The following is a 26,089-nucleotide window of genomic DNA, read 5'->3' as shown; positions in this document are numbered from 1 at the left end:
TTTTTTTATTTAATGAAATGTTTAAAATTTGGTGGGCCTTCAAAAGTTCTGTTGCATTAACAGAAAAAAATCATTAACATTAGACAAAATATAAAAGTTTACTCTGCTTATCGGATATATTATCACTAATTGTATACTCAAACTTGAATAAAAAATAAAAATAAACTTTTTTGATCATATCGGTATTTATTAAAGCCAACCTATGGCTCCTTCGTCAAATGCCATATTATCACTGACACTTAAGTTCTAATGTGAAACATATTTTCAAGGTAAAATTCCTTAAATCCCAGACCATTAATTCACAAACTGTTTAAACTAAAGCAGTTTTAAACACGGTCAAAATTTACTGAGTTTTATCTACGGTCAACTCTGGTAAAAAAATCAAACTATTGAATTATACCGTATCACCAGACACGAAAGAAGCTGGCACGCAAGTAGGTAGTATCCGTTGTAGAAACAGTTAGGACTTTACTAATAATCGTAGTTCAGCCTCTCAAGGTCATACAATGTTTTGTCTCGCTCGCTCCACCGTTAAATATCATGTAACATAGGAAGACAAAACTGTTGAGATTGTATACGCAAACACAAAGCCTCTATGTTAAGAGAACTGAAAGCATATTATTATTTGAATTTTTGAAATTAGAATGATTAACAATATCCAGTTGTTACTAAGTGTTATGTGGTGTCTTATTATGTTCGTATTTTGATGTGCAATATATTACAAATACTTATGTAATTATTCTAATGAAAATGTAGTATGCTTTCACTTAGCATGCTAATTCTACTGTGTAACTCTGCCAGGGCGGCTCACAACCCAAGGAAAATACTGTATAACTAAGAGACATATAAAATGATATTAGTAAGGTCCTAAATGATTATATTGGTATACAGTTACACGTAATTTCTATTTAATACTCATCATCACAGTCAAAGTGTATTTTGACATCAGTCCATCAATTCGAGATTATAATCATAATACTGATATATATTTAATACTATTTACATGGTCGTAACAAAATTCTAATTGTCCATATATTCAAAAAAATATATTTAGTCTGATATTTCACAGCACTCAAATGTAAGTAGGACGACATTCATATTAATATCCCAATTCGAGTAAAGTAGCCTGACCAGGAAAATAACAAACCTCGCCATGCTATGGTAACAAGTTACGCAAGAAATAAGTTCCGTATAAAAATATTTTATTATGAAACTAATTTCTTGTATTAACAACGTTAACACATGAAAAATCAATATAAGGCTCCAAAACCATTTTTTTCTGTGGTCAGAATACTTTAATCGTGTATATGGAAACTTCCAACATTCTCTACTTCATCAGAATTATCGTCCATAGATTACAAAAAATATAAAAACAAACCCCCTTATTCATAGATATTTTATTGTTTTCATAATCGTTATTTATCTAAGGACGGAGTAAAGCTGTGATAACAAGTCTGTTTCTCAGTGCTGACGGCATGGCAGCCTTCGCAGTACGTAGACATAGGGCCGTTGTGATTGGCTAATATTGTTGTATCTCAATATTAGCCAATCACAACCGCCCTATGTCTGCCCCATGTATGTGCCCAACGGCACTGAGAAACAGACTTGTTATCACAGCTTTACTTCGTCCTTAGATAAAAAACGTTTATGAAAAAGGGGAAAGTTTATGATCTGTCTCAAATCTTAATATACTCTCCATCAGAAATAACACATCTTGGCGGGTTGTGTGAGTGTTCCATATTGTACCGTATGAATTCACCGTTGTGGGTGATTATGAATCGCGCCCTGCATCGACTGATGTTGGTACACTGCCATATCTGGGTGAACTTCCCGTGCCTCTGCTTGTAATACGTGAAACCTTTCACCATCGCCAGATCCTTGCCTTTTTTATTACGAACGAATTGGAAATCTGTGGATACAAATAAATTATAATGGCAGTTTTTATATTGTTTTTTTTTTATGTTGAGAGATTTTTTCTGATAAGTCTTTACAGTATTTTTTTTATTTGCAAACATTTCTACAATAAATGACTTATTTACAATAATTATCGTTATTAAATTTCGCAATGTGCAAATATTTGTAAGAGTAAATTGGGGAGAAATATATTTAATTAATATGTCAATGCTGTTTATTTCATTTGACCAATATAATATCGACAGGTGAGATAAAAGACAAATTAATATTTATATTTTATTTTCTAATTACGAAAAAAACGCAATTCTGATTACCCATTAATATACTACAATCTAAGTTAAAATTACATTACAATAATTACTTTGTTAAAAGAATGTATCAAGATTTGCAAATTTATCTTAAAATAAGTAAGTGTCGTGGAGACAATGTTTTATAACGTGCAGGATACTAAGAAATAACGTTATAAATAATGTTTTAATAGTTATCCGTACCTTTATTCGGACCGCATAATGTAATTCGTAATGACAAAAAATATGCATCAAAGGATTTCTAGTTCAAATGTTTTAACGGCTGATTTAGAGTAAGTACTTACTAAGTATCTTAAGACATTTTTAAACTTTTTAATAAGTTACAATTTAACTAATTTACTGGACCTAAGGAATAGGTAATAATTTCATAAAAAATTTAAATCATTTTACCAGCTGCCTACGAAATTATAGACTGCGAGTTTAGTTCTCGCACGAGAAAAATATTTGTATGGTCGCAAATATTTGCGCAGGTCCAGGTGTTACGAGATTCTTATTTAAAATTCAGCGACGACACAAGTATAATATTTGTATACTATAATTTAGTGTATAGAAATAATAATGAAATCATTATAATTAATTAATTCTACGTAAAGTTAAACTAACTTAATAATAGATATAACCGAATATTTTACTGTAACATTCGAATATCACACCATTTCTGGGTATTAACCATCGCTCACTTTAAGAGCAGCATTCATTGCACTACAATGTACTAATCAATAAAGTCCATTACATTTATGTTTACACAAACTTTTGCTTGACATAAGATCGAAAAACTAACTGGAATGACGTGATGCTTTCCACGCTAATACAACTCGATCCATGCATCAGCAAAAGTTTGTGAACATTTACACATCTTCATACTTATTAAAGTGTATCCCAAATAATGGGTTTGCCTTTCGGTTCACAAAGTGAACTGGAATAATATTCATAATTAAAATTCTAAATAAATCACACTCATATTTCACTAAACAACGTCTCGAGTTAGTTTGCAACAGAAGCATCAACGATTTCTCTCTATAAGCCGGCTCGACCGAGGCAATCCTATTGTCCCATGCATAAAGTACCTTTTGTATTATTAGTGAAATTGCCGTAAGCCCAAAATATACTTTCCTTCTAATCCTCATAACACTAAAAATACCTCTGACATATCTATGAATTATATAACCGTCAGGTCACTCGACGGCCAGCCGTTTACACAATTCACAGTCTAACATACACCCCATCACGTATTGCATGCGGGGGAGGCTTGTGCGTGTGTTCAGCCCTCAGCCGGATCATACTCCCATGGTTGTCCAGTGTGAAGCGAGCTTTGCATCTTCCCGTGTTGGTGCATTGCCACATGTGTGTGGATTTGCTCCTGGCGTGGCAGTAGAATGTGTACCCCGCGATGATCGCCAGCTCCTTCCCAAATTTGTTGTAGACGAACCTAACTGAAAAATTCAATTCACTGTTAGTTCAAGCGTCATGCGATTTATACTAAAATTTATGGCGTTTTTAGTTACTAATGTCAAAAGGATTATATTTACATTTATAAAAAAAAAATAATAACTCTGAATACATTTTTAATGTTTTCATGATACTTCAAATACAAGATATTAATGACTCAAACAAATAGTCAAAGTATGTAACTAACCACTTTGTTCATTTTTAGTTCATAACTTTAAATTTTTGAGTAATTTAAGTATATAACCTACACCTAAGTATAATAAATTAAATATATTCGTTTATATTAAACTTAATATTTATTTGTATTATACGCCAAATAATAAATAACATGTTAAATAAAATACTTGAGATCATAAATCAGGTTTGAAACCGTATTAGCATATTTACATTTATTTAAGTATTATTTATAACGATAAATTTATATAATTTATTCTAAACTTTTTACATCAGTGAATATATATCGGCAATATGTTCAAACTAAAGTAACTTATTAACTTATTTATTGTATGATAACTAAATGACTTTCTTTGTTAAATATTACTTGGAACATGAGTTCCACAGGATAAGCCATGCATATGTAATAAAAAAAAATGGGACGAATATCCTCATTATATTTAAAGTAATGAATATTAAATATTCTGGAACATCTATAAATATTAATAAAACTAAATTGCTTTCTTCTTCGCAAAAAAAAGTGTAACAAAAATAAAACATGGTCAACGGGTCTTCCGTAAACTAAAATAACAAAAGAAATTTGATTTCCTTCAACAAAAAATTATAAATGTTAAATCTGGCTTTATACCTCGATAAATATTAGATAAAATCGCGTAAAAATACTGAAATAAAACCAACCTACTAAACGATATATGATGTGCCGAGCATCATACAAATGTATTGACTTATAATTAAAGATCAGTAAGTAGGAAATATCATAAAATCTACGTCAACACTTGACTAACTTCTTAACCCTACACAATTTTGTTGTAGAAACTAGTCTAGCTTGACTTCACATTGGCTTCCATATCATCCTCCAAAATAACTTATTTATCACTTATATATCTTAAAATAATAATATTCATAATTAAGAAAAAAACACATAATAGTTATAAATGAAATTAAAATGACGCTATAAGTTGCAATTTTTGTTCCGTCCTGGATAATTCAAATCACGATAATCCTTGTACACCCTAATATTTTCAACACAGGTGTTATTTTTAATTGGCAAAACTTAAAATATAATTATAAAACTAACATAACCTCTAAATATATCCCTACAGTTTACAATCTAATATAAGTCCCATTGATAACACAATGTTTGGTCTGCGAATGGGTGTGTTCATTCCTGAAATGTACCATATAGTTGTCTTTGGTGGTGGTGAAACGCGCCTTGCAGTTGTATCTGGTGCAAACCCAGTAGTTGCTCTTCTTACGTCGGCTGTCGCAATAGTAAGTATAGCCGTCAACGAGCGCCAATAGTTTCCCTTTAGAATTACGCACCCAGGTCACTGGAAATCAAAGTAACATTGACCAAGAAATCATATCTTTACTTATAATTTATTAGAGACAGATACAATCGTATTTAACTAAGAATTGATGCAGAAAAAGTGCATTCGACGAGCACCATGCTGCCTCAGGTTGAGTATAACTGATTTCTTATAAAAAGTAAACAATAGTTAAGGTCTAAAGGGCTATTTGAAGTAAAAACAAATGCGCAATACATAAAACTTATAACACAGATTTAAGATCACCTCATAAGAGAACTTACCAATATTATTATTTCCAGCGTTGTATTAAAAACTACAAAAATCATCAGATTTATACGAAGGTATTTGTTCTTAGACAATTATTTGATGATCTATGAATATTTGCTATTAGTTGTGGTGAAAAAAAAGTTCTCGTGACATAGCAAAGAACCATATTGCACTTGATGGCAACTATAATGTTACTAAGCTGTACAAATTCATAAAATTAACTTGCCTTTGACATAAAACACTGTAAAGACCCGTATCTTGTTCATGTCGACTTGACTTTAGGCTATTAATTAGGGAGCCAGTTATGATTAATTATAAATGAAACATACAGTATAAGTTCATAACAACCATTTTATAAATAATATTATGCATTATTATTAGCTTAAAAATACTTATATTTATGACCATTAACATAAACCTAGATATATAAAAAAAACCGTATAAATAAAACCTCAAATTTTATAAACTCACATTTTAATCATAAACCACACAATTTAACAATAACAGTAACGCAAGTCTTTAAAACAGGTATTGTACCGAATAACAAACCTCAGAGCGGAAGGGTTGGGGACCGACTGCTTACGCGCAGGGCGTTCGAGAGTGTGCGACGTGACGTGAATGCTTATAGGTACAGGCTCTATCAAAAATAACGAATCACATTCCATTCATTCGGTCTCGTTCTGTAGTACAAAACGCTACAAAACTCATTCGTGTTTTGGAAATATAATTACGATTATGCATTCCGCCTACCTCATCAAGGAAACGCTGGTGAGTTTTTATGGCAGTATAAAATCACTATCGTTCAAAAGCTCGCATCTAATAGACTATACTCAGGAGCTGAGATGCGCATTTTGTCTTCATTCTCTTTGGCGCAGTATTCCCGCGATTGGTAAAGCATAAACCCATTTTAATCGAGCGATTAATCGCCATTTTCAAGAAACGATCCCAGTCGCTCTTTACGATCTATCCGAAAAATTTACCAATTAGAACAAATGAGTTATTTGATTGGTCCATTCTCGGAATCGGATTAAAGATTGATTGTTTATTGAAAACAGCTGTATATCGAACTAAGTTTGCCTGACCAGTTGTTTCTTTGTACGCTTGACACATAGACCGTCTAACACACAATAATTGTGCCGAGGATGGTTGTGTACAAAGTTGGAGCGTTTGATAGTCCTTTTGTTAGAGTTATCAGACTTTACGGATGTAAACCTGGCCTTGCATAGGGCTCGTATACACCTCCAGATCTCCGTATAGGCAGTAGCCTTGTCTCGGTAGAACACGAAGTCATTCACTACAGCTACTTCTTTACCTTTCAAATTACGTGCCCATTGTACTGAAATAGTATTGTTACATTAATTGGCTATATAGGTATAAATGTATTAGTATTCATATAATTCATCTGGCTACGTACATTCTGTCCAACTCGGCCAGGTGGCGTTGCACGCGTTGTTAATTAATTAATCTTTTCATTAAACATTTCTAAGACTGAGAAATAATTATGTATCACTCACAAGATAGTTGAAGATTAAATTATTCGTCCCAAGTCATAAACGAAAGCGAGCAACACTCATTCCGCGTCGAATGCATCAGCTGACTGGCCGGTCGGGGATGCAGTGGGAGGCGTGGCCTTCGTCCTACCCCGGGCAAGTCATAACGTAGCGCGCGGTCCATTTACGAGAACCGTTAGTACAGAAAATATAGTTTAAATTAAAATTTTAAATCTACAACATATTTCATCAATTCAGCCGGGAATCGTCCATTGCTGGACATAGGCCTCCCCCATGGAGCGCCATAGGGACCGGTTCTGGTACAACATTTACGCGGAACAAATTTGGACAGCTTAATTTTATTAAACATTTTATAATTTTCGATTATTTAATATCAGTTTTTATCATTAAAATCAGTTCAACGTTCATTTAAATATTTATTTTTATTCAAGTTCTTACAACGTTTAATTAGTCTGATGAGTTCGCTGTATTGTGCTGCGGCTTGAAGGCCGTCAAAGCCGAAGTTATTGCAGGGAAGTATGAGATTTCACCTCGCAAGAAGAGCACATTTATAGCGATACTGTACTTTGTAATACAAAGTACTTCGTTGCTTGTTTACGAGCTATCGTTGCCTTTACTATTAGCTTGGCAATCTACTAGCTTTGTCTTCTAGTTACAAAGTAGCTTGAATACGTAACAGTATACTACTTTTATTAAACCAACCTAATATGTAAATAAAAATTTACTTAACTATTCGTAGCCAAAGATTTAAAAACCTTACTCATAAGATAATAAAAAATTATGAATTAAAAAAAATCTAAATAAAATACGTTTTGATTTTATGTTCATGTGAATTACAATTAGCAGTTATTACTACGTAGCAAATCATGCAACTTGTCATTTAACCGTAGACTGATATCGACGACTAAAACCCACAGGAAAATAGACCTTACGGTAGTAAGAGAAATAGATATCTAAATTAACTATAAAAATATATGACCGTAAAATTGACAGAGGCATTCATCATAGCTTAAGAAATTATAGAATAAAAGCAGTTTATTTGTGATAATTGAATCTATAGAATATAATAATAAACAAAACAAAAATTTTAAATTAACGGCATCACAAAACGGCTCCAACTCAGCATATGCTGGTAATACAGCCAGCGCTGATCTTCCATTGGTCCGTTTGATGATGCCACGGCCGACAAGACAGACTTAAATTATAGATTGTTACTCCATAGCACCTATACAACCATTAAATTGAACTGCAACTACTTTAATAATCGCACAATAATTGCGATTTGCAACGCTATATATTTAATATAAAAAGTGTTAAATGAATCTTAAATTAATAGCCAATACAATTGTATAAAGAGTAAACACAAGTCTATAAACATGGATGCTCTATTCTTAAGAGAAACGAACAGGGTTTACGGATTTTTGGTATGTTAGCTACGGGATAGCACCGCTGTGCCCCCATAATCTGTAGTATATACCATTAATTAACCGGTATTGCAAGGGAGGGTGAGAATGCTTTAAAGAGGCCCGCACGACGGTCTTATCCTGGGACAAAATGAAATGTGCCTTGCACTTCCATCGTCGACATATCCAGTACGTAGTTTTTGCACTAATTCTAACACGGCGGAACGCATAGTCATCAATAATAGCTATGTCTTTCCCTTTGCTGTTTTGCACCAATTGAACTGAAACTGAGATGTTAAATAAATTAAACTAGTCAAAGTTTTTAGATACAATAGTAAAACTTTCAAATAAGAAATCATTATGCAATAGTAAAACATATAAAAACACAAAAATATATACAACTTTTAGTGAGCGTCAAAGTTTATAATTTCAATTTTTTGAAGGAACGAATATCTTTTAATACAACAAAAAAACTAAGTTATCTTGCCTAATCCATGTCCTATTTTCATTAATATTCAAGCGATAAATTATCAAATTGGTATACATTTACGACTGTCTCAGATTAAATAATCAATATGAATAGCACTATATCAGAATTAGTTTCCAAAACTACTGAATCAATGAATTATTTCTTATTGCTTTCGATTTACATTTCTACCCAATCCTTTGATATATGCCGTTATTAACACAATACTTGAACGGCGGATGGGTGTGGAGCCAGAACGATCGGACGACCATCTTCTCCTGGGTGGTTGTGAAGCGGGCTTTGCACGACCGCTGCACGCATCTCCAATAAACCGAAGACTCTCTGAATCCATCGCGGTAGAATACACAGTCGTGTACTATCGCCAATTCCTTGCCTTTCTTGTTGTACACCCAATGAACTGAAATGCGAGTTATATTGAGTTTTTTTTATTATGATTACGAGCTTTAACTATTTAAGAATATGTAAGAAAACCTGCATACCTGAGTGTTCTCCAAATTAATCTAAAGAATTTCTGAACTCAAAATCTGGATGCTCTTGTGGAAGAGAAACACGCATGAATTTATAATATTCTTTTCATCATATAATTGTACTTTAAATACCCCTGAAATTCCTTCACACGCAGCACTTCTCCTTACTAGGTATGTCTTGGAAGATGCAATCGAATAACAATAAGAAAGAATTGGTGGACAAGTTCTTCATTTCTTCTGTTGAGTCAGAATTTTGCCCATTATAATTCTAGCGTTCCTGGTCTTAAGAACCATACCTACCTGGACAATTTATTTTATGCTTGATAACAGACGAAGCAAAAACAATGCTATACTTTCGACAGCAAAGCGAAGTTATTTTTCAATTAGAGTCCACAGTTCCAGAAAATAAAAAAATCATAGCACTACTGAATAGAATACGTAGATGCTGAAGCAAAAAGATCTAGTATTAACATTGAGGCAACTTAAGAAATGCAACATAAATAAAAATTGTAGTAACTACATACAATCTAACATACCCACAGGCTTCAACCAAGCAGAAACAGCTGCAAGGTCACAGTGAACAACGTTCATTAACAACATAGTTGACGTAAATGGCCGTCATGTCACGGAGACGCGGCGTGTGACTGGCTCGGTGGCGTGAGATGGTCTGCGGGGGACGCCGGCTGACGTCCACAGTCAATGCAACGATCAAGAATCTTTAAACAATAGGTGAACGTGAGACGTATAGACGTGTTTAATGATATCTGAGAATTTATTCAAGATTCTTCTAATGTAAAATTTTTTATTGACTGTATTCATACAAATAGTTACTTAAGTAACTGTTTCGTAAATAATATTGTGATTTTTCTTTGGTTACAATTATATAAAAAATTGTTAGATGTATTGAATGAAAGTATCAGTTTTAATATCTATTTAGTAGTGTATACACACAATACATGATTGATACAACTGCTAAGTAGCAGTATAAGAGCGCTATTGTATACCGCTTTAGAGGACGTTGCAGCGTAATTACTGGGCGCACTCAATAACAGTGTTGTAGCCTCTTGTTATTATAATGATAATAAACTGAGCCTTACATTAACGTTCAGCTAAGTCTTATTCTATTTATTGTTTCAATCTTGAACATCACATTACGTAGTACCATTAAAGAAGTATTTTAGTTCGTATTTCGTTCATACTCTCATTTTTAAAGTCAGTACTAAATCCTTTAGATTCAAATATTTATTAGTATGAATATAACATAATATTATATGTATTTTTTTTATAATAATTTGGATCTTAATATAGCATGAGTTTCCTAAAGATATAACAATATTGACCACCATATTTTTTTTTATCTATTTATGCAATTCTTTTTATGCATATTTTAGGGAAGACCTCCGGGCCGACAGGCCTCCTCTACTCTCAGTAGTAGAGGAGGCCCGTGCTCAGCAGTCGGCAAGTATATAATACAGGGTTGATATTATTATTATTTATTATTATATTTTAGGGATGGGAAATATAAAAATCGATAGTTTAATTAAGTTTTATCGCATAAGAAGAGAAAAAACTACATTCATTAATGTTTTTCATCGAAGCAGTCCAAACAGAAGTTTCTTTTACATTCCGCACATTCAGTTATAATTTTTTTTTACTTTTCTGTCAGCTTGGCGACTTGTCAAATAGATCCGGAGTTTTGCGTAGCATCCGACACATTTTTTCTTCTTTACACCCCTTACTAAATGATGTTGATTTGTTTTTGGTACGGTTTCTGAAGAGATCATTTTAAATTATGAAGTATTTTATTGGTGGTGTTTGGAGTATACAGTGCGGTGTACGGAGCGCGGAAGGAGGAGAGTGGTAGTATGTGTGTGTACCAAATCATAACCTATAGGGCAGGGGTTCCCTAAGTGTGCGCCGTAGAAGGTAAAGAAAGGCGCCGTGAATCGATCCTCTAATAATTGGACACCACAAATATTGTCGTCAATTTTATATTGTGGTGTTTTAATTTTCGTTTCGATCTAACCTAACCTAACCTAACTACTATTATTGTAGGTACCTATTTCTTTCGACTGTCTTCTTCAAATAGTTAGCTGGGACAGGACGCCGTGAAAAATACTAAACTTGTAACTGCGCCACGGGTCACAAAAGATTGGAAAACCCTGGTATAGGGTGTTAAAACGTGCCGTAGTGGCCCACATAAGTGTGTCGCGTTCCGGTATCAACCTGTGTATATCCGGTTCCAACAGGCCGACATAATTATTACGACTGCCGAGGGGTGATAATCTTTCGCCAGTCCACATCCTTTTGGACCCCAGTCCACTTACCATCAGGTGCAGTGGAAACTCTTTTCCGTGCCCGAATGAAATAAAGCAAAAAAGATGAAAAAAAATGAAAGAAATGTGTAATGCGTGGCCAGTACGAAAATACTCTGAGGTCCTGGGTTCGAATCCTGGGTCGGGCAAAGTGAAATCGGATTTTTCTGCTCACTGTCCCAGGTTTTAGAATTTCATGAGAAATAAATCGTGAGACGGAACACATTTGGCGTAAAGTGGGTGATCTTGTTGCACCTCTGCTTACTCCTTCACGGATGAAGGCGTGATGTGTGCGTATTAATCCACTGCAAGGTTTTTTCTAAGAAATTTACTATAGTGAACACTTATAATAATTCAGTTATTACATAATCAATAACTAGAATAATTACAGTAAATGCATTAGATTTTAAAGCCAAACCTGCAACATATTAGGAAACAACAATATGTAAGGTATATTTTTATTTCAGGTAGGTTTATTTTATATGTGACATTATAAATAAATCGACATGGATAAATATTTTAGCTATGATAAGTGTGTTAATCGTAATCCCACGAGCACACTTCACAAAAAGTAGATCAGAAGAATAAAATACATAGTTGTTTCAACTTACGTGCATAACATAATCTGATGTACATAATATTTTTCTACTGGAATGGTTTAACATATACATATATACACAATTGTAGCTACAATTATTACGTCATTACTGTATATTCAATAACATTCATGACGATAATAAGTTAGAACAATTACTTGAGATCCTTTTTTTAAGTATAATTTATGGCACATTTACTATATTCACCTAATACAATTTGCTAATGGTTTTGCGTGATTATCAGCCGACAATAAAGGATCAATCTTCAATCCAATTCCGAGAATGAAGCAATCAAAACAACTCATTTTTAAGCATGTCAAAAAAACTTGGTTCTGATATGTCCATTTTGAGATAGATCGAAAAAAGCAAGTATCAATTTCAATCTTCAACCCGATTCCGAGAATGAACCAATTGAAATAACTCATGTCAAAAAACTTGGTGCTGATTGGTCTATTTTGAGATAGATCGAAAAAAGCAAGTATCAATTTCATTCTTCAACCCAATTCCGAGAATGAACCAACTGAAATAACTCATGTCAAAAAACTTGGTTCTGATTGGTCTATTTTGAGATAGATCGAAAAAAGCAAGGATCAATCTCAATCTTCAACCTGATTCCGAGAATGAACCAATCAAAATAACTCATGTCAAAAAAAACTTGGTTCTGATTGGTCCATTGAAAAAAGCGATTAGGATCGTCTTTTGTAAAGGCGGTTAATGATATAATAGAAATCAAATACGATTCCATAAACCCAACTGAGCGGTATTTGTAAATGTTTCAGTTTTACTCCCTTATTTTAAGTTCTATCAAGAGCGATTTTCTTTGCGTACGTTGGACTTTTTGTTTCCAAAACACTGTCCTCTACATTCTTTTTCCGTGATTAAGTGCCCAAAAATTGCTATTTTGACAAAAAATTCGTAAACTACAAATTATCTTTGGTATAATACTAAAAGAGATCATGACAAATGTATTTGTCTTCAGTACGAAGGTAGTTAAATACCTCATAATTAAGAAATAAAAAACAAACTTTGATATTTGATATAAACATAAATAACTAAACTTACATATCTCGCAAATGTTTTAAATAAATAAACGACTTAATTTAAATATCTTAACGTATACCTATATAGGATAGTCCTATATTATCATAATATACAATCGATGACTAGAATGGTCCATCACAAAGTTTGTATTCATCACATTGATTATGAGAAAATCTTCTAACGAGATCAATTCATTCATAGGTTAAGTATAAGTAAATTTATGCTAAAATCTATTTCTAACACTTATTGTGTTTATCAGCAACAGATTCCGAAGATCTCATCTTTAAACTTATAATCTCACGTACACTCCGTTACTAATACAAAACGGCCTCGCCGCGTGCGCATGTTGCAAACAATGACGTATAACTTCCTTATCCTTGGTAGTGGTGAAGCGAGCCTTGCACCGTCTCCGCATGCATCTCCATACATCAGTAGTTAAGGTTCTCTTCCCTAAGTAGAACGGGTATTCATTGACGATAGCCAACTCCTTGCCTTTCTGATTGAATGCCCACAGTACTAAAACAAAATGTATTTATTAGTATCCAATATAGGCCGGAAGCGGCGATTGCCTAGTTGGGTGTGGAACGGACTGCCAAGACAAATGTCCGCAGGTTCAAATCCCAAGGGCACACACCTCTGACTTTTCTAAAATCATGTGTGTATTCTTTGTGAATTTATCGTTCGCTTTAACGGTGAAGGAAAACATCGTGAGGAAACCTGCACATCTGAGTTCTCTATAGGAATTTCGAGGGTGTGTGAAGTCTACCAATCCGCACTAGGCCAGCGTGGTGGACTAAGGCCTAATCCCTCTGAGTAGTAGATGAGGCCCGTGCTCAGCAGTGGGCAAGTATATAATACAGGGCTGATATTATTATTTTTAATATAGGCCGGATAACGATCAACGTCCATAAGGTGTTAAACCCGCCATAATGGCTCTTGTAACTGTGTCGCGTTCCAGTATCAGCCTGTGTATATTCGGTTTCGGACAGGCCAGCATGAGTGTCGAATGATGAGGAATGATCATCTCTCGTCGGCCAACGATCCCTCCCACTTTACTTACTATCAAGTGCAATGGCATCACTTAGCCATGCTCGTATGAAAAAAAAATGATTTAGTATTCAATACCATTACCTTTGAATGGACTGCTTTAAGCAACAAAAAGAAATGATATTTTTTTCTGTGTCGTACACTTTAGTTTATATCTTAATGATTTTGAATATTAACTTCTTACCCGTTCTTCTCTGGTAAGAACTGCTTTCCGAACTGATGGTAGAGTTAATATTGACGAAATCAAAATAATAATTCATTACAATAAATAAATTACTGGTTCAAAAGCCTTTTTAAGTTTTGCACTACGTCATATTTTGTACATCTATTTGGAACATAAAGGTATTATTCTCGGACGCGTTTAAATAACGTAAACTATAAAATCTACCTTTTTAAAAATTCTGGTAGAGCACATAACTTTGACCAACCGAAACCTTACATGGCTGTGTGGCCCATCCGAAAATGATACAAATGAAGAAATAGCACTAATTCATGTTACATAAGTATTGTAAATAGGAAATCGAAAACATAACATTTATTGTGGAATTGTATTAAATTGTAATTTAAGGCTATAATAAAAAATAATAATTTTACAAGTAGTATCTAAGTATAATCATATAAACAAAAAGTACAAAATATGTATTGAACAATTCGACATGTGGTGAATGCGAAGTGAATGAAAAATGGGAATTGGGTTGTATGGACCTTCCGCCACTGGCATAGAATCATTATTGGCCAGTTAAACTGACCATCATGACATAAATATGGCCTCTAGTTAGCGAGCTTAATATATTCACACAATGTTTTGTAATTTAAAGATCTCGATGCCATTATTTTTTAAAGCTAAGGCAATCAAAATGCTTACCATCAGCTCGCTCGTCTCGCCAATCATTGCTATAAATGAATATCTAAGTCGTCTTATATGTATATCACACCCTTAGATCTAAAGTGACCTAACTCAAAATTTACATATTTTCTAATTTTATTAAAAACGACCTTCTAAAGCAAACTCTATAACCCTGTGACGAGAAAGACAAAATTATAAAATTGAAACAGATTCTCAAGACGCGACTGCCAAATTTGCTGCCTTATTGTTATCAAATCTTTTTTATTTGTTTCCCACAAATCGTCTTTTTTGTGTTATGTTACTTTAGGTCTAAGGCTGCGATATATAGCATCACCTTTCTTACCATTTTCAGGGGTATATGTTAACCATCACAGTATCTAATGAATTTAAAGCCTATAATCGCATATACACGCCGTTAAATATATGATAGGGCACTGGAAGATGAGCATGCTGCCATTGACCGCGGATGAAGATTTTGTTTTTACTGGTGGTAAAACGAGCCTTGCACATGCGCCGGAGACACCTCCAAACGTCTGTAGTCATGGAGCTTGCAGCACGGTAGAACGCGAAGCCGTCCACTAATGCCAATTCCTTGCCTTTCTTATTATACACCCATTGAACTGTAAAGGAGTATTATTAAAACATGAAATTCGAGTAAAAGACCTATAGCTATTTATTTTTTTAAATTGCAGTGTGTCTACTTCGGCTGAAGTTACAGACCAGCTGATCCATTGTTACCTCTTCGAGACAAAGGCTCGCCAAAGCCGCGAGCGAGGTCATACTTCCGATTGCTGTTTCAACTACCCTAAATATGACACCTTACCGACGAATCTCTGACCTGAACGACTCAAAACGACCCAATTGACCTTACTGTTAAATTGCTTACAAAGTTTTATTGGACGCTGTAACAGTGCGTGAACAGCGCGTATTATTAGACGAGCGATATGCTCATATCGCCATTTAGTTACATATTAAAAAAACAACACTACAATATTACAATTTTAACCAAAAAACAACCTTATTTAGAAACAATCAATATATTTTCCAAATACTATTTATTCCATCAATAAATTTAAAGTACATGTATTACTGTGACCGCCTACTGATGCGCAGGTGACGAAGCGCAGCGCAGCACACACCAAATTGAATACTGATCCCTAATATGAATTAGACATAGCACAGATTACCATAGACATGCCTGTACAATTTTGAATCTTATTACATCGGCATACATTACAAATAACAAAGGCTGTTCTGCGCTAGGCTAATCTTCGCCGCCTGCGCAACATAGTCTGAAAATATATATTTGTGATTGATTTATAAATACCTTAACTGTTGACCAATAAAGAACAAGGAAAGCACATGAAGTGAGTATTCAGAAACGTAATAACCTTAATTGTTGAACGCATAACTCTATCAGATATTGTTATGACTTATACATAGTTATAAAGGATGTTACAATAAGTTGGAATACATTAACAGCATTTAAAAAGGCAAAGCTTACTGGTAAGATAACAAACGAAACAGAACTTTGAATTTCTTATTGATATAATTATACCAGCTCTAATTCCGTTTTAATAAATGTTCATTTGTTGTTACTACCACCTTTCCGCAACACCCTGTATATTAAACTCTATACTAACAGGTATAAACTATATAATACACAATATAATAAAAATCCATTAAAGTTTAAAATACATTCCCCGGTCCAAAGTGTATTTAGGGGGCCTATGATTATGTACAGCATTCATGCGCAATATCACTCGGTCTTTGGTCGTGACGAACTTCGCTTTACACTTGCTATAGGACGAACATAGCCACATATCAGTCGTCTTGCACCGCGAATCGCAATAAAAAGTGTAGTTTTTAAAGATAGCTATCGTCTTGCCGTTTGTTTTTCGCGCCCAATTCACTAAAAACAAAATAATATAAATGAATAAAGATGGATACAATTATTTTCACCGATTAATACTAGAACCAAAATTACCGATGGAAGAGTCTGCAATACAACGGGAATATGTACAAAGGTACTTCCAATCTAAAGTAATGGAATATTTCAGAATTTCGTTCGGAACGAACTATACAAGATAATTTAAATGAAACATTACCTCATCGCTACAATAATTTAATTTACGATATTGTATACCAAAAAATGCTATATATGAGATATAATGACTTAGATAGATTCTCCTTTAATCCAGTTCTCTTTCATATTTTGACCATTCAGGTATCACCCGTCGGAGTGCTGTCACCACCCTTAAATTTATTAATTATATTAAATATTAGATAAATTATTAAAATCACGATTAAATCAAACATGCATGCATTTTTTGCATTAAATAAATGTGATTTTAGTATATTATTGTAGTCCAAATATTATTTAAACGCGCCGCGAATTCGCGGCGGGCACCGTCATAATTAGTTTATTTCTTTAACACCTCATAAGATTAGGTGTAATGATATATTATGGCGGCTATTGACAAAACGAATTAGCGCAACCGATATTAGGTAAGCGTGATGAGAAGTAATTGAAGCTTTATCATTCATAATAGCTAATGCCTCGAAGAAGTAGAGCAAAAAATATTGTTGCTTTTTAAAATATTGTTATTTTATATTATACTCACCGCTCGACGGCCTTGTTTACGCGGCAAACCGCGTTCGACTCCATCGCCTATAAGTCCCAAAAATTTCTTCTCCAATTCGTTAAGTGGGACGTCCTCTGACAGCCCTCTCCTTTTTCGGCTACAGGATGTACGTAGAGCTGCAGCTCTCTTCTTTAATTTCGCCTTGTAATCAACCCAGTACTGCACGAAGTTTAGTTTCAGAGAATTTAGATAATTTAATTAATCACGTACACGTCTAGCTGAGAATTGTTCCAAAATGTGTTTGAACTAATAATAATAAAATATCGACCATCATAAAATATAAACTTGAGTTGAAATAGCAAGCAAGTGATACAAACTAAACTGACATCGGTGCATGATATAATAACTGCTTTTTGCATAATTTTCGACTCTATTAAAATTGAATAAGAACAAAATTTAATTTTTCGTTCTGTTTTCCGCCAGTTGGCACTGAAGGTTATAATATACTAACGGTTCGACCATCCCCTCCAGTCCTTAACAGAACCTTCTTTTTGAAAGTTAAGCGCCTCTGCAACGGATCTCCACATCCGCTTTGAAAGCACACGCGCTTCTGCAGATTTGTTATAACCAAGGGCAAATTCCTTGTTCGAATTTAAAATTGGGAACATGGCCTCCAACTGGTCCGTAGTGACACGACGACGTCGTAACTTCACTTCTCCGTTGCTAAAAATACGTAACATCGGGGATAGGGCAATATCACGTCACTAGCGTAGTGAATAGCGTATAAATGACAAAAAAGTGAAGAATTTCAATAAAAAAATGAGTATAATTTAAATTACAATTTGGATTTTTTGGTCATTTACGAGGTATTAACCAAGGGCAGCTAAGATGCCTTTCTATAATCGCTAACGCCAAAGATATTATAAATTTTATACGCGAATAACATAATATAGTATCAATAAGTCAATCGCCCGACATGTCATTCTTATACATAATGTTAGAGTTAATTTCCATGAATGGTGTAAAAAGTCCTTATTGCCTTACCTGGGTAACGAATGATTGTGCAAAATATTCATGCTGACCATAACCCTGTCTCTAGTGGCGAAATTTGCCTGGCATTTATCATGAGAGCATTGCCATATCACATGTTCTGTCGTTTTGCGCAAACCGCAAAAGAAAGTATAGTTGTTGATAATCGCTATTGTGTGGTCGTTCTTGCGCATCCAAGTCACTAAAACAAAGAGGATTAGTTAGTAACTGAAGTCAAGTAACTGTCAAAAGCGGATACAGGGCAGGCATTTCGGAAACCAATACTTTAAGGTCCCTGAGCCAACGATGTTCGCAAGCGAAGTAAATTTTTAGGGTAAATGGAAAATTTTATACACCCTATTTTCTATGCCTTATATTAGTAGCAGTCATTTATATTTAACATATTATTGTTCTGATGGTTAATTGTACACTAAGTGTTCGTTCAAGAACTTTGTTACATTTGATTTTTAGTATAACATCTATGGCTTAAGTAAGCTTCATATTTTCCATTGAATGTCAAGTATAAGGAATAAAATCAAGGAAAACTCAAAGTAGAATTTCGTAATAATTTAATTTGCATACCAATATTTACATCTATGACAATTCGGCAGTGCGAATAACAAATTACTGAAAACATAAAAATACATATAATCATCATTCGCATTTTTTTACACTTCGCACATATAAAAATATAAAAAAAAATATTTAACTATATAATATTTACCTTTTCCCGACAGGGAACTGAAATTACTCAAAAGCTAGTTGTCCGTAAAAGTAATTTCGCAAACGATTCTCAACCAAATAACACTCTTAGTGTCATGGCATAGAGAATCATCTAATCTGATTGTTATTATTTTTTTTTATAATACTGGTAAGATTCAATTGTTTAATTATCTACCACAAGAAATCTAGGGACTGTTAAAAACACAACCTTCGCAATATAAGAAAAAGTAAAAAAATCATTGTAATAAATCACCGTTTGTTGAGATTTAGCTTCAGCGTTGGGCAAGGACGCCTTACTGAGTGTACCAGTGGTGAAGGATGAAATTTTCCGGAATGTATCCCATCATATAGGTACTGCTATTATAACAAGTTTTCACTTAGTAATATTTATTTTGTACATATTATGGCTGAGAGATTTTTTTTCCTGTCAACATTTTGTAAATTTGTAGAGACACGTGATGAGGTACAGAAACGACTTGATTTTTATATTGTTATCTCTTAATCTTTTAGAAAATTATTTGTGTTATATCTAACTACTTGTAGTTACTCAAAATTCAGATCACTTACTCGCGAACATAATCAAGCTAGTAACGCAAATACCTAATTAAAAATCTAAGACCGTACTTAAACGTATGGTCTGGTTTGTATTTAATACAAATCAAGATACTCGGCCTATAAAATTACATATAGACAAAAAAGAATCAAGTCCGCTCAAGAAACATCAGTAAAGCGATTCTATCATCTCTTTCTAATAATAACATTCAATGCTGATTATTTTGGCATACCCTTTCGTGCTCATCGTGCAAAATTTACTAACAAGTAATCGAATTCAAACTCTATGACAAAGCCGTTATTGGTAAACATTAAAAATATCCGGTGGCGGATGGTTGTGCTCCTTGGTGAGATCGACGATGAACCCTTGCCTGCTGAAGATGACGCGAGCGAAGCACTTCCCCCAGCGCGTGCAGCGCCACACCTCATTCTTCAAGCCCTGAGTAGCGCGGTAGAACGAGTACTCGTTGACTATCGCAATCGGCTTCCCTGACTTGTTGCGAACAAAACTTACTGTAAGGGAATTTGGACGTTATTTTATAAGCCATAAGTATGTCAGTTTTAAGTGTCCATTAAAAAGATACAGAGGTATTATAAATGTGATTTTCTATGTGAAATAAAGATTTAATTGGGTACTTACCAAATTATTACTAATGTTATTAAGGTCTAGTATCCCCCTTCCATAAAAGACTCCATAAGTAGTTTTCCGAACTTCTGTTATACAATTAGGTTTTAAAAATTGTAAGGAACGCACTTCGTCTGGATTAACCTCCGACTCATATGAAAATAATGTGGCATAAAATGGACAAAAAGAGTTAAAGAAAAAGCAGCCCAATTATTTTAAGAACACCAGTCAATAGATAGATAATAAAAAACTGTAAAAACCAAAGACAACTATTTAAAAATGCAAATGAAATTATGGAAAACATCTTAATAAAAACACACATAATTATAAATAAATTTATAACGATATGTACACAATTTTTTAAACAATAATAAGATCATCAATTAAAGCTTATTTACATTTTGTCTAGACTAATCTTTCAATCCATAAAACTATTTTTTAAAGTAATATCTGCCTTATTCTCTGTAGATTATGTCTCAGTTCCAATGATATTCGTTTGATAGATACCTGGCAGTTGAAAAATCAGCTTTAAGTGTAAAAAAATAAGAGCTAATCTCAGAAATGGTTATGGTTGCCGGTAAGTTTGACGATGATGTCGTCTATTGTAGTAAGGGCCGCCTTGCAGTTGATCTTTTTCTTAGCACAGCGCCATCTAGTTTTGTTTCCATTCTGATAATCCTTCACGAACCTAAAATGGTCGATCTGTATTGCAGTCTGACTGAAGGCAGTCATTACGAATTTTGGAACTGCAAAATAAAATTTACTTTTAACATCACTGAATCGTTCTTATCAAACAAATGAAGTGTGAAATGCTTTTTTTTCTGTTGTTTTTGTCTGCTTTTGAGACTTTCAATAGGTCCAAAATTATCTTCAAAGTAAAGGTCTATAAAAGCATCGACCTTTGAAATACGTGATATTAAACATTACATTATTTAAAATACAAACGTATATTTGACTGGAAGTAAACGTTAGTAACAACAGCATACAGTACAGCAATGTATTTTGCAACATGACATATTGAATTTGTAGCCCATATACCATATGTATTATTCGTGTTGAAATGCAAGCCCATTGATCGCTCGAGAGTTCGTATTTCCAAAGACAAATTCTGTATAACCATATACTAACAATAATGATTACTTAAATTTACGCGAATGTTAGACATTTAAATTAAACTTTTTTACGAATTTTATCGCGGTTTTAATATTTTACTTTTCTCCCGACGTTTCGAAGACTTTGCAGCCTTCATGGTTCAATCCCCCCCGTGACCATAAAATAGTTTAATTTAAACATATACTAACAACTAAAGGCACATAAGGTAAAACTTAATCGTCCATAAAAAAATACTCTTAATTACGAATTTTAACATATATTCCGCCACTTGTCCGAATCAGTTTCGGGGGTGCGTGACTATGCTCATTAACTGTCTGAACTGCAACTAAATCGTAGTTAGTTATTATAGATTTAAAACAACCTCTGTGATAGTCAGCACAGTACTATCGCAAGCGGTTGTCCGAAGCCCTGCTCCGACGGTTGTATGAATATCGGTCGTACAACAACGCCATGGAACCATTATCCATTGTTATTATAATTCAAACACGAAAGAATTTTATATTATACAAATTCATCATTCATCCGCATCATGACATAAAGATAAAGAAATTATAAAAACAAAAGAATCGCACTAACAGCAGTACACATAAAATAAATAACAATGAAATAAAAAACGAACAAAAAAACAGAATTGCAAATTTAGTAGTTTATCTTCCCCAAACATCATGGTGTGAGTAGGGTTCCATTGAGCACAAGCCGCGAGCGAACCACAGCACTGGTATTTAATATTTATACAAGGTATTTTTACATCGCGTTACTAAAGGAAACCACATACTTATCTACTTGGAAATAACACTTTACAATAACCCACCACGCTGGCCTGGTGCGCATTGGCTGACCTAACATACCCTTAAAATTCTTACACTGAACTTCTCAGGTATGCAGGTTCCCACACGATTTTTTCGTTTACCGTATAAAAAAATGATAATACACAAAGAATACACACATAATTTTAGAAAAATCGAAGATGCCTGTTCTTTTGTTTTCAACCTGCGGACATTCGCTTTGGCAGTTCGTTCCACTCCCAACTACGGTATCTCCATTTCTACATACTACATAGTGCATACCAATAAAAAAAATATTTATAAATTATAATTTATTTTTTAAAAAGTGAAGTATGTATTCAATACATATGGAATGTCATCGAATTACACGCAATGCTCTTATAAAATTTTACTAATGAAAATAATTTCTGATATCTACTACGGTACAGCACACTCTCTTCGTAACCTATTTTAATTATAAATTACATAGTCTCCTAGCTGCCGTTATTCCACTCCAGTGTGGGGTTGGCACAATATAATTTTTCAAGTAAACATGTTGCAGAAAATATTGAACTTCGTCTTTAAGTATTTCCCAAAATAAAGGTACGAAACGAAAAAGGTTTCTCTTTCATCTGTTTTTTTTTTTGTCTTAATACAAATGTTCTTTGAAATAATAATAAAAAAAAATTACGAACATTAAGATAAACATAAATAAAAATGAAAGAGAAAGAGAAATAAAAAATTTCGTAACAATATTTCGTAAAAACCTTTTCGTTGCGTGAATTTACTTTGAGATATACTCTTTTTACAAGAAATGGGCCAAATATTTTTGACTATTCGTACTCGGCTTAATCTCATATTCAATTGAGTACAAGCTTAATAATATCAGCCCTGTATTATATACTCGCCCACTGCTGAGCACGGGCCTCCTCTACTACTGAGAGGGATTAGGCCTTAGTCCACCACGCTGGCCTAGTGCGGATTGGTAGACTTCACACACCTTCGAAATTCCTATAGAGAACTTCTCAGATGTGCAGGTTTCCTCACGATGTTTTCCTTCACCGTTAAAGCGAACGATAAATTCACAAAGAATACACACATGATTTTTAGAAAAGTCAGAGGTGTGTGCCCTTGAGATTTGAACCTGCGGACATTCGTCTTCACAGTCCGTTCCACACCCAACTAGGCTATCGCCACTTTTACAAGATCGAGTACAAGCTTAGTAATATATAATAATAATACAATTTAAAGCTCTTTTAAACCTACCGTCAAAACTGGAGATCTGTCCAAACAAACTATTAAAACCCACATAAAATTCTTCCCGATCTGAGATTCAAACCAAAACCTTCACCAATAAATATTAGGCGTTTACAATCACGCTCTGTATCAAACCTTATCTCAACCAAATCTTAGTCGTACAAAATGTTGCCAAATCTGAGTGAAACCGAAATCCTTCCATAAATGATACCACTAGGCGGACCTAACGTACTTTAATATAAATTCCCTCGCTGCTTCCAATCAATTTAGGCGGTGGATGATTGTGTTCATTCGCGGAATGGACTACAACGTTATCTGTATCGGTAACAATAGATTTAGCACATCGCCTATGATAGTCCGTGCAATACCATCTCCAACAATTGTCAGTTGCTTTCTTCCGCCGGTTGTACGTGTATTTCTGGTACAACAAAGCCTTGGAGCCATTAGACATTGTTATTACGGTGCCTGGAAATCAACAAATGTCATAATTAATCCTAATTATTTCATGTTTTTTATATTTTTGGCTGGATTAATACATAAATATAAGGTAATCTAAATAAAAACGTAGTATAGTTTAATATTTGTTATTAAAAATTCGACAATACAATTCTAAACAACTTTCAAAAATATGCACGTTGATTATTTTACATTAAAACAATAATAAATATTGCATTACCATATTCACCGATATTCATTCCCTTTAAGCCCTGATCACAATCGCTTCATAAACCTTAAGGCAACCTTTGACGAACATTCCATTTTTGAATATTTTAATATTTATGATGTTAATATACAATAAATTGTTCCTTTGGTAACATTATAATAATTATTATATTATCTCTAAATAATCTTATTTATTTTAAAACTCATATTTTCATCAATTAATAAATTACATTTGGAATGTATAAAAATTATATTACAGTTATATTTTTATATTCATAACCTATAACATTATGCGTTCGAAACACCACACACACTCGTCATTACATTAATATGAATTTTGCTGCAACAAATTAAATTAAATTTATTTTTGGGTTAATTGTTATTTCTTAAATTTATTAATCGTCACATATAATTCCAATATTTTCACAAATAATGCAACAAATTCTAATTTTTAACTAGTAATCACTAATAATGATTAAATTTTCATGTAACAATACAAAAAACATAATACTTCTCCCCTACAATTTAAAGACTATTTTCCAATATCATCATTTTATTTGTAAATTTAATTTAGTTGATAACTTTCCATAGGATCACAGATCCATATTTTTTATTATTACAATTTTTAGCACTACATGATACATCTAATACTATGTTAGATTTTAGAACCACATTTCATAAGTATGCATCACATACAAACATTAACTTACGACACTCGTATTAAGTCAGAACATTCCGCATTGTTATATGTTATTTAAATTCGATCAACTGTGTGAAGAATAATTTAATAAATAAGCTTTGTTACTATATAGGATTTAGACGACAAATTTTTATGAGTGCAGTGTCAACATAAATTCACGCTTCCATGCCAAAGAGGGCAGATTATAGAGTCCCATTGTACTCAATACAAGCAGAGCGAGAAGTTATTTAAAATTTCCATGCATTTTTATTAATTTAAATTCACTTTAAATAAAAAATAAATAATACAAAATCTGTGTAACTACAGATATTCATCGAACATTTCAATAAATACATTTACTTATTTCAACGAACATTGAAAATTTGATAAAACCAACATTTTATTTTGTGTTAACCCTACAATGGTTTAGTACCATGTGACCATCACAAAATATCAAATTTTTTAAAGCACGCGTGTGGAGACCGCCAAAATTCAATACTAATAGTTCAAACAAGAAGCTCAGCAGTAAACGTCCATTAAATAATATTATATATTTCATTTCATTAACCTTATGTTTCCTCTCTGTGATTTTTTAATTATTACATAAGGAAGTAACAAAACACTGATTTAAGGTTTGGTAAGGTGAAAAAATTGTATATCATTAAAAACAATAACCAATGATTTCTAAAACTTATGTCCTATAAGTATCGCGCCGGGGCAATACCAGGTAAAATAAATTAATTCAATAAATAAACTGCTAGTCAGTACATCAAAATACCCATATCCAGAACAAATATTTGCAGATGATACAAACAATTGTCATACATTTGTTGTGAGATAAATATCGAACCGCAATACCTCGTTTACCTAAATATAGACATAAATAATATTTGAAACTAGATTTGAAGAACATAACAAGCAGGCAGGGGTGCGCATACGCAAGACGTTTTTTAAAAGGGCTGA

The 26,089-nt window shown here is 33.4% G+C and overlaps 1 protein-coding gene across 4 annotated transcripts; it reads right to left on the bottom strand.

Annotated features, from left to right (window-relative positions):
* Window positions 1-8,623: 8,623 nt before the first annotated feature.
* Window positions 8,624-19,181, bottom strand: LOC119190010. Of its 4 annotated transcripts, XR_005112716.1 has the most exons (6): window positions 18,766-19,181; window positions 18,233-18,444; window positions 17,761-17,940; window positions 15,480-17,048; window positions 9,303-13,758; window positions 8,624-9,220 (listed from the first exon to the last, which is right to left on the bottom strand). XR_005112716.1 is itself a non-coding variant. In XM_037440979.1 (2 exons), the coding sequence occupies exons 1-2, from the start codon at window positions 18,942-18,944 to the stop codon at window positions 18,228-18,230; spliced, it is 396 nt and encodes a 131-aa protein (XP_037296876.1). In that variant the 5' UTR covers window positions 18,945-19,180; the 3' UTR covers window positions 17,947-18,227. The 4 variants fall into 4 exon arrangements, 1 of the variants encoding a protein (XP_037296876.1); XR_005112717.1 differs by lacking the exon at window positions 18,233-18,444; XR_005112718.1 differs by lacking the exons at window positions 8,624-9,220; window positions 9,303-13,758; window positions 15,480-17,048 and adding an exon at window positions 17,049-17,392 and having other exon boundaries at window positions 18,766-19,177.
* Between the last annotated feature and the right edge of the window lie 6,908 nt (window positions 19,182-26,089).

The sequence above is a fragment of the Manduca sexta genome, chromosome 21 (genome assembly GCF_014839805.1).
Source record: "Manduca sexta isolate Smith_Timp_Sample1 chromosome 21, JHU_Msex_v1.0, whole genome shotgun sequence".
NCBI lineage: Eukaryota > Metazoa > Arthropoda > Insecta > Lepidoptera > Sphingidae > Manduca > Manduca sexta.
The sequence above is the reverse complement of the archived record's forward strand: the minus strand, read 5'-3'. Positions and strand labels throughout refer to the sequence as shown.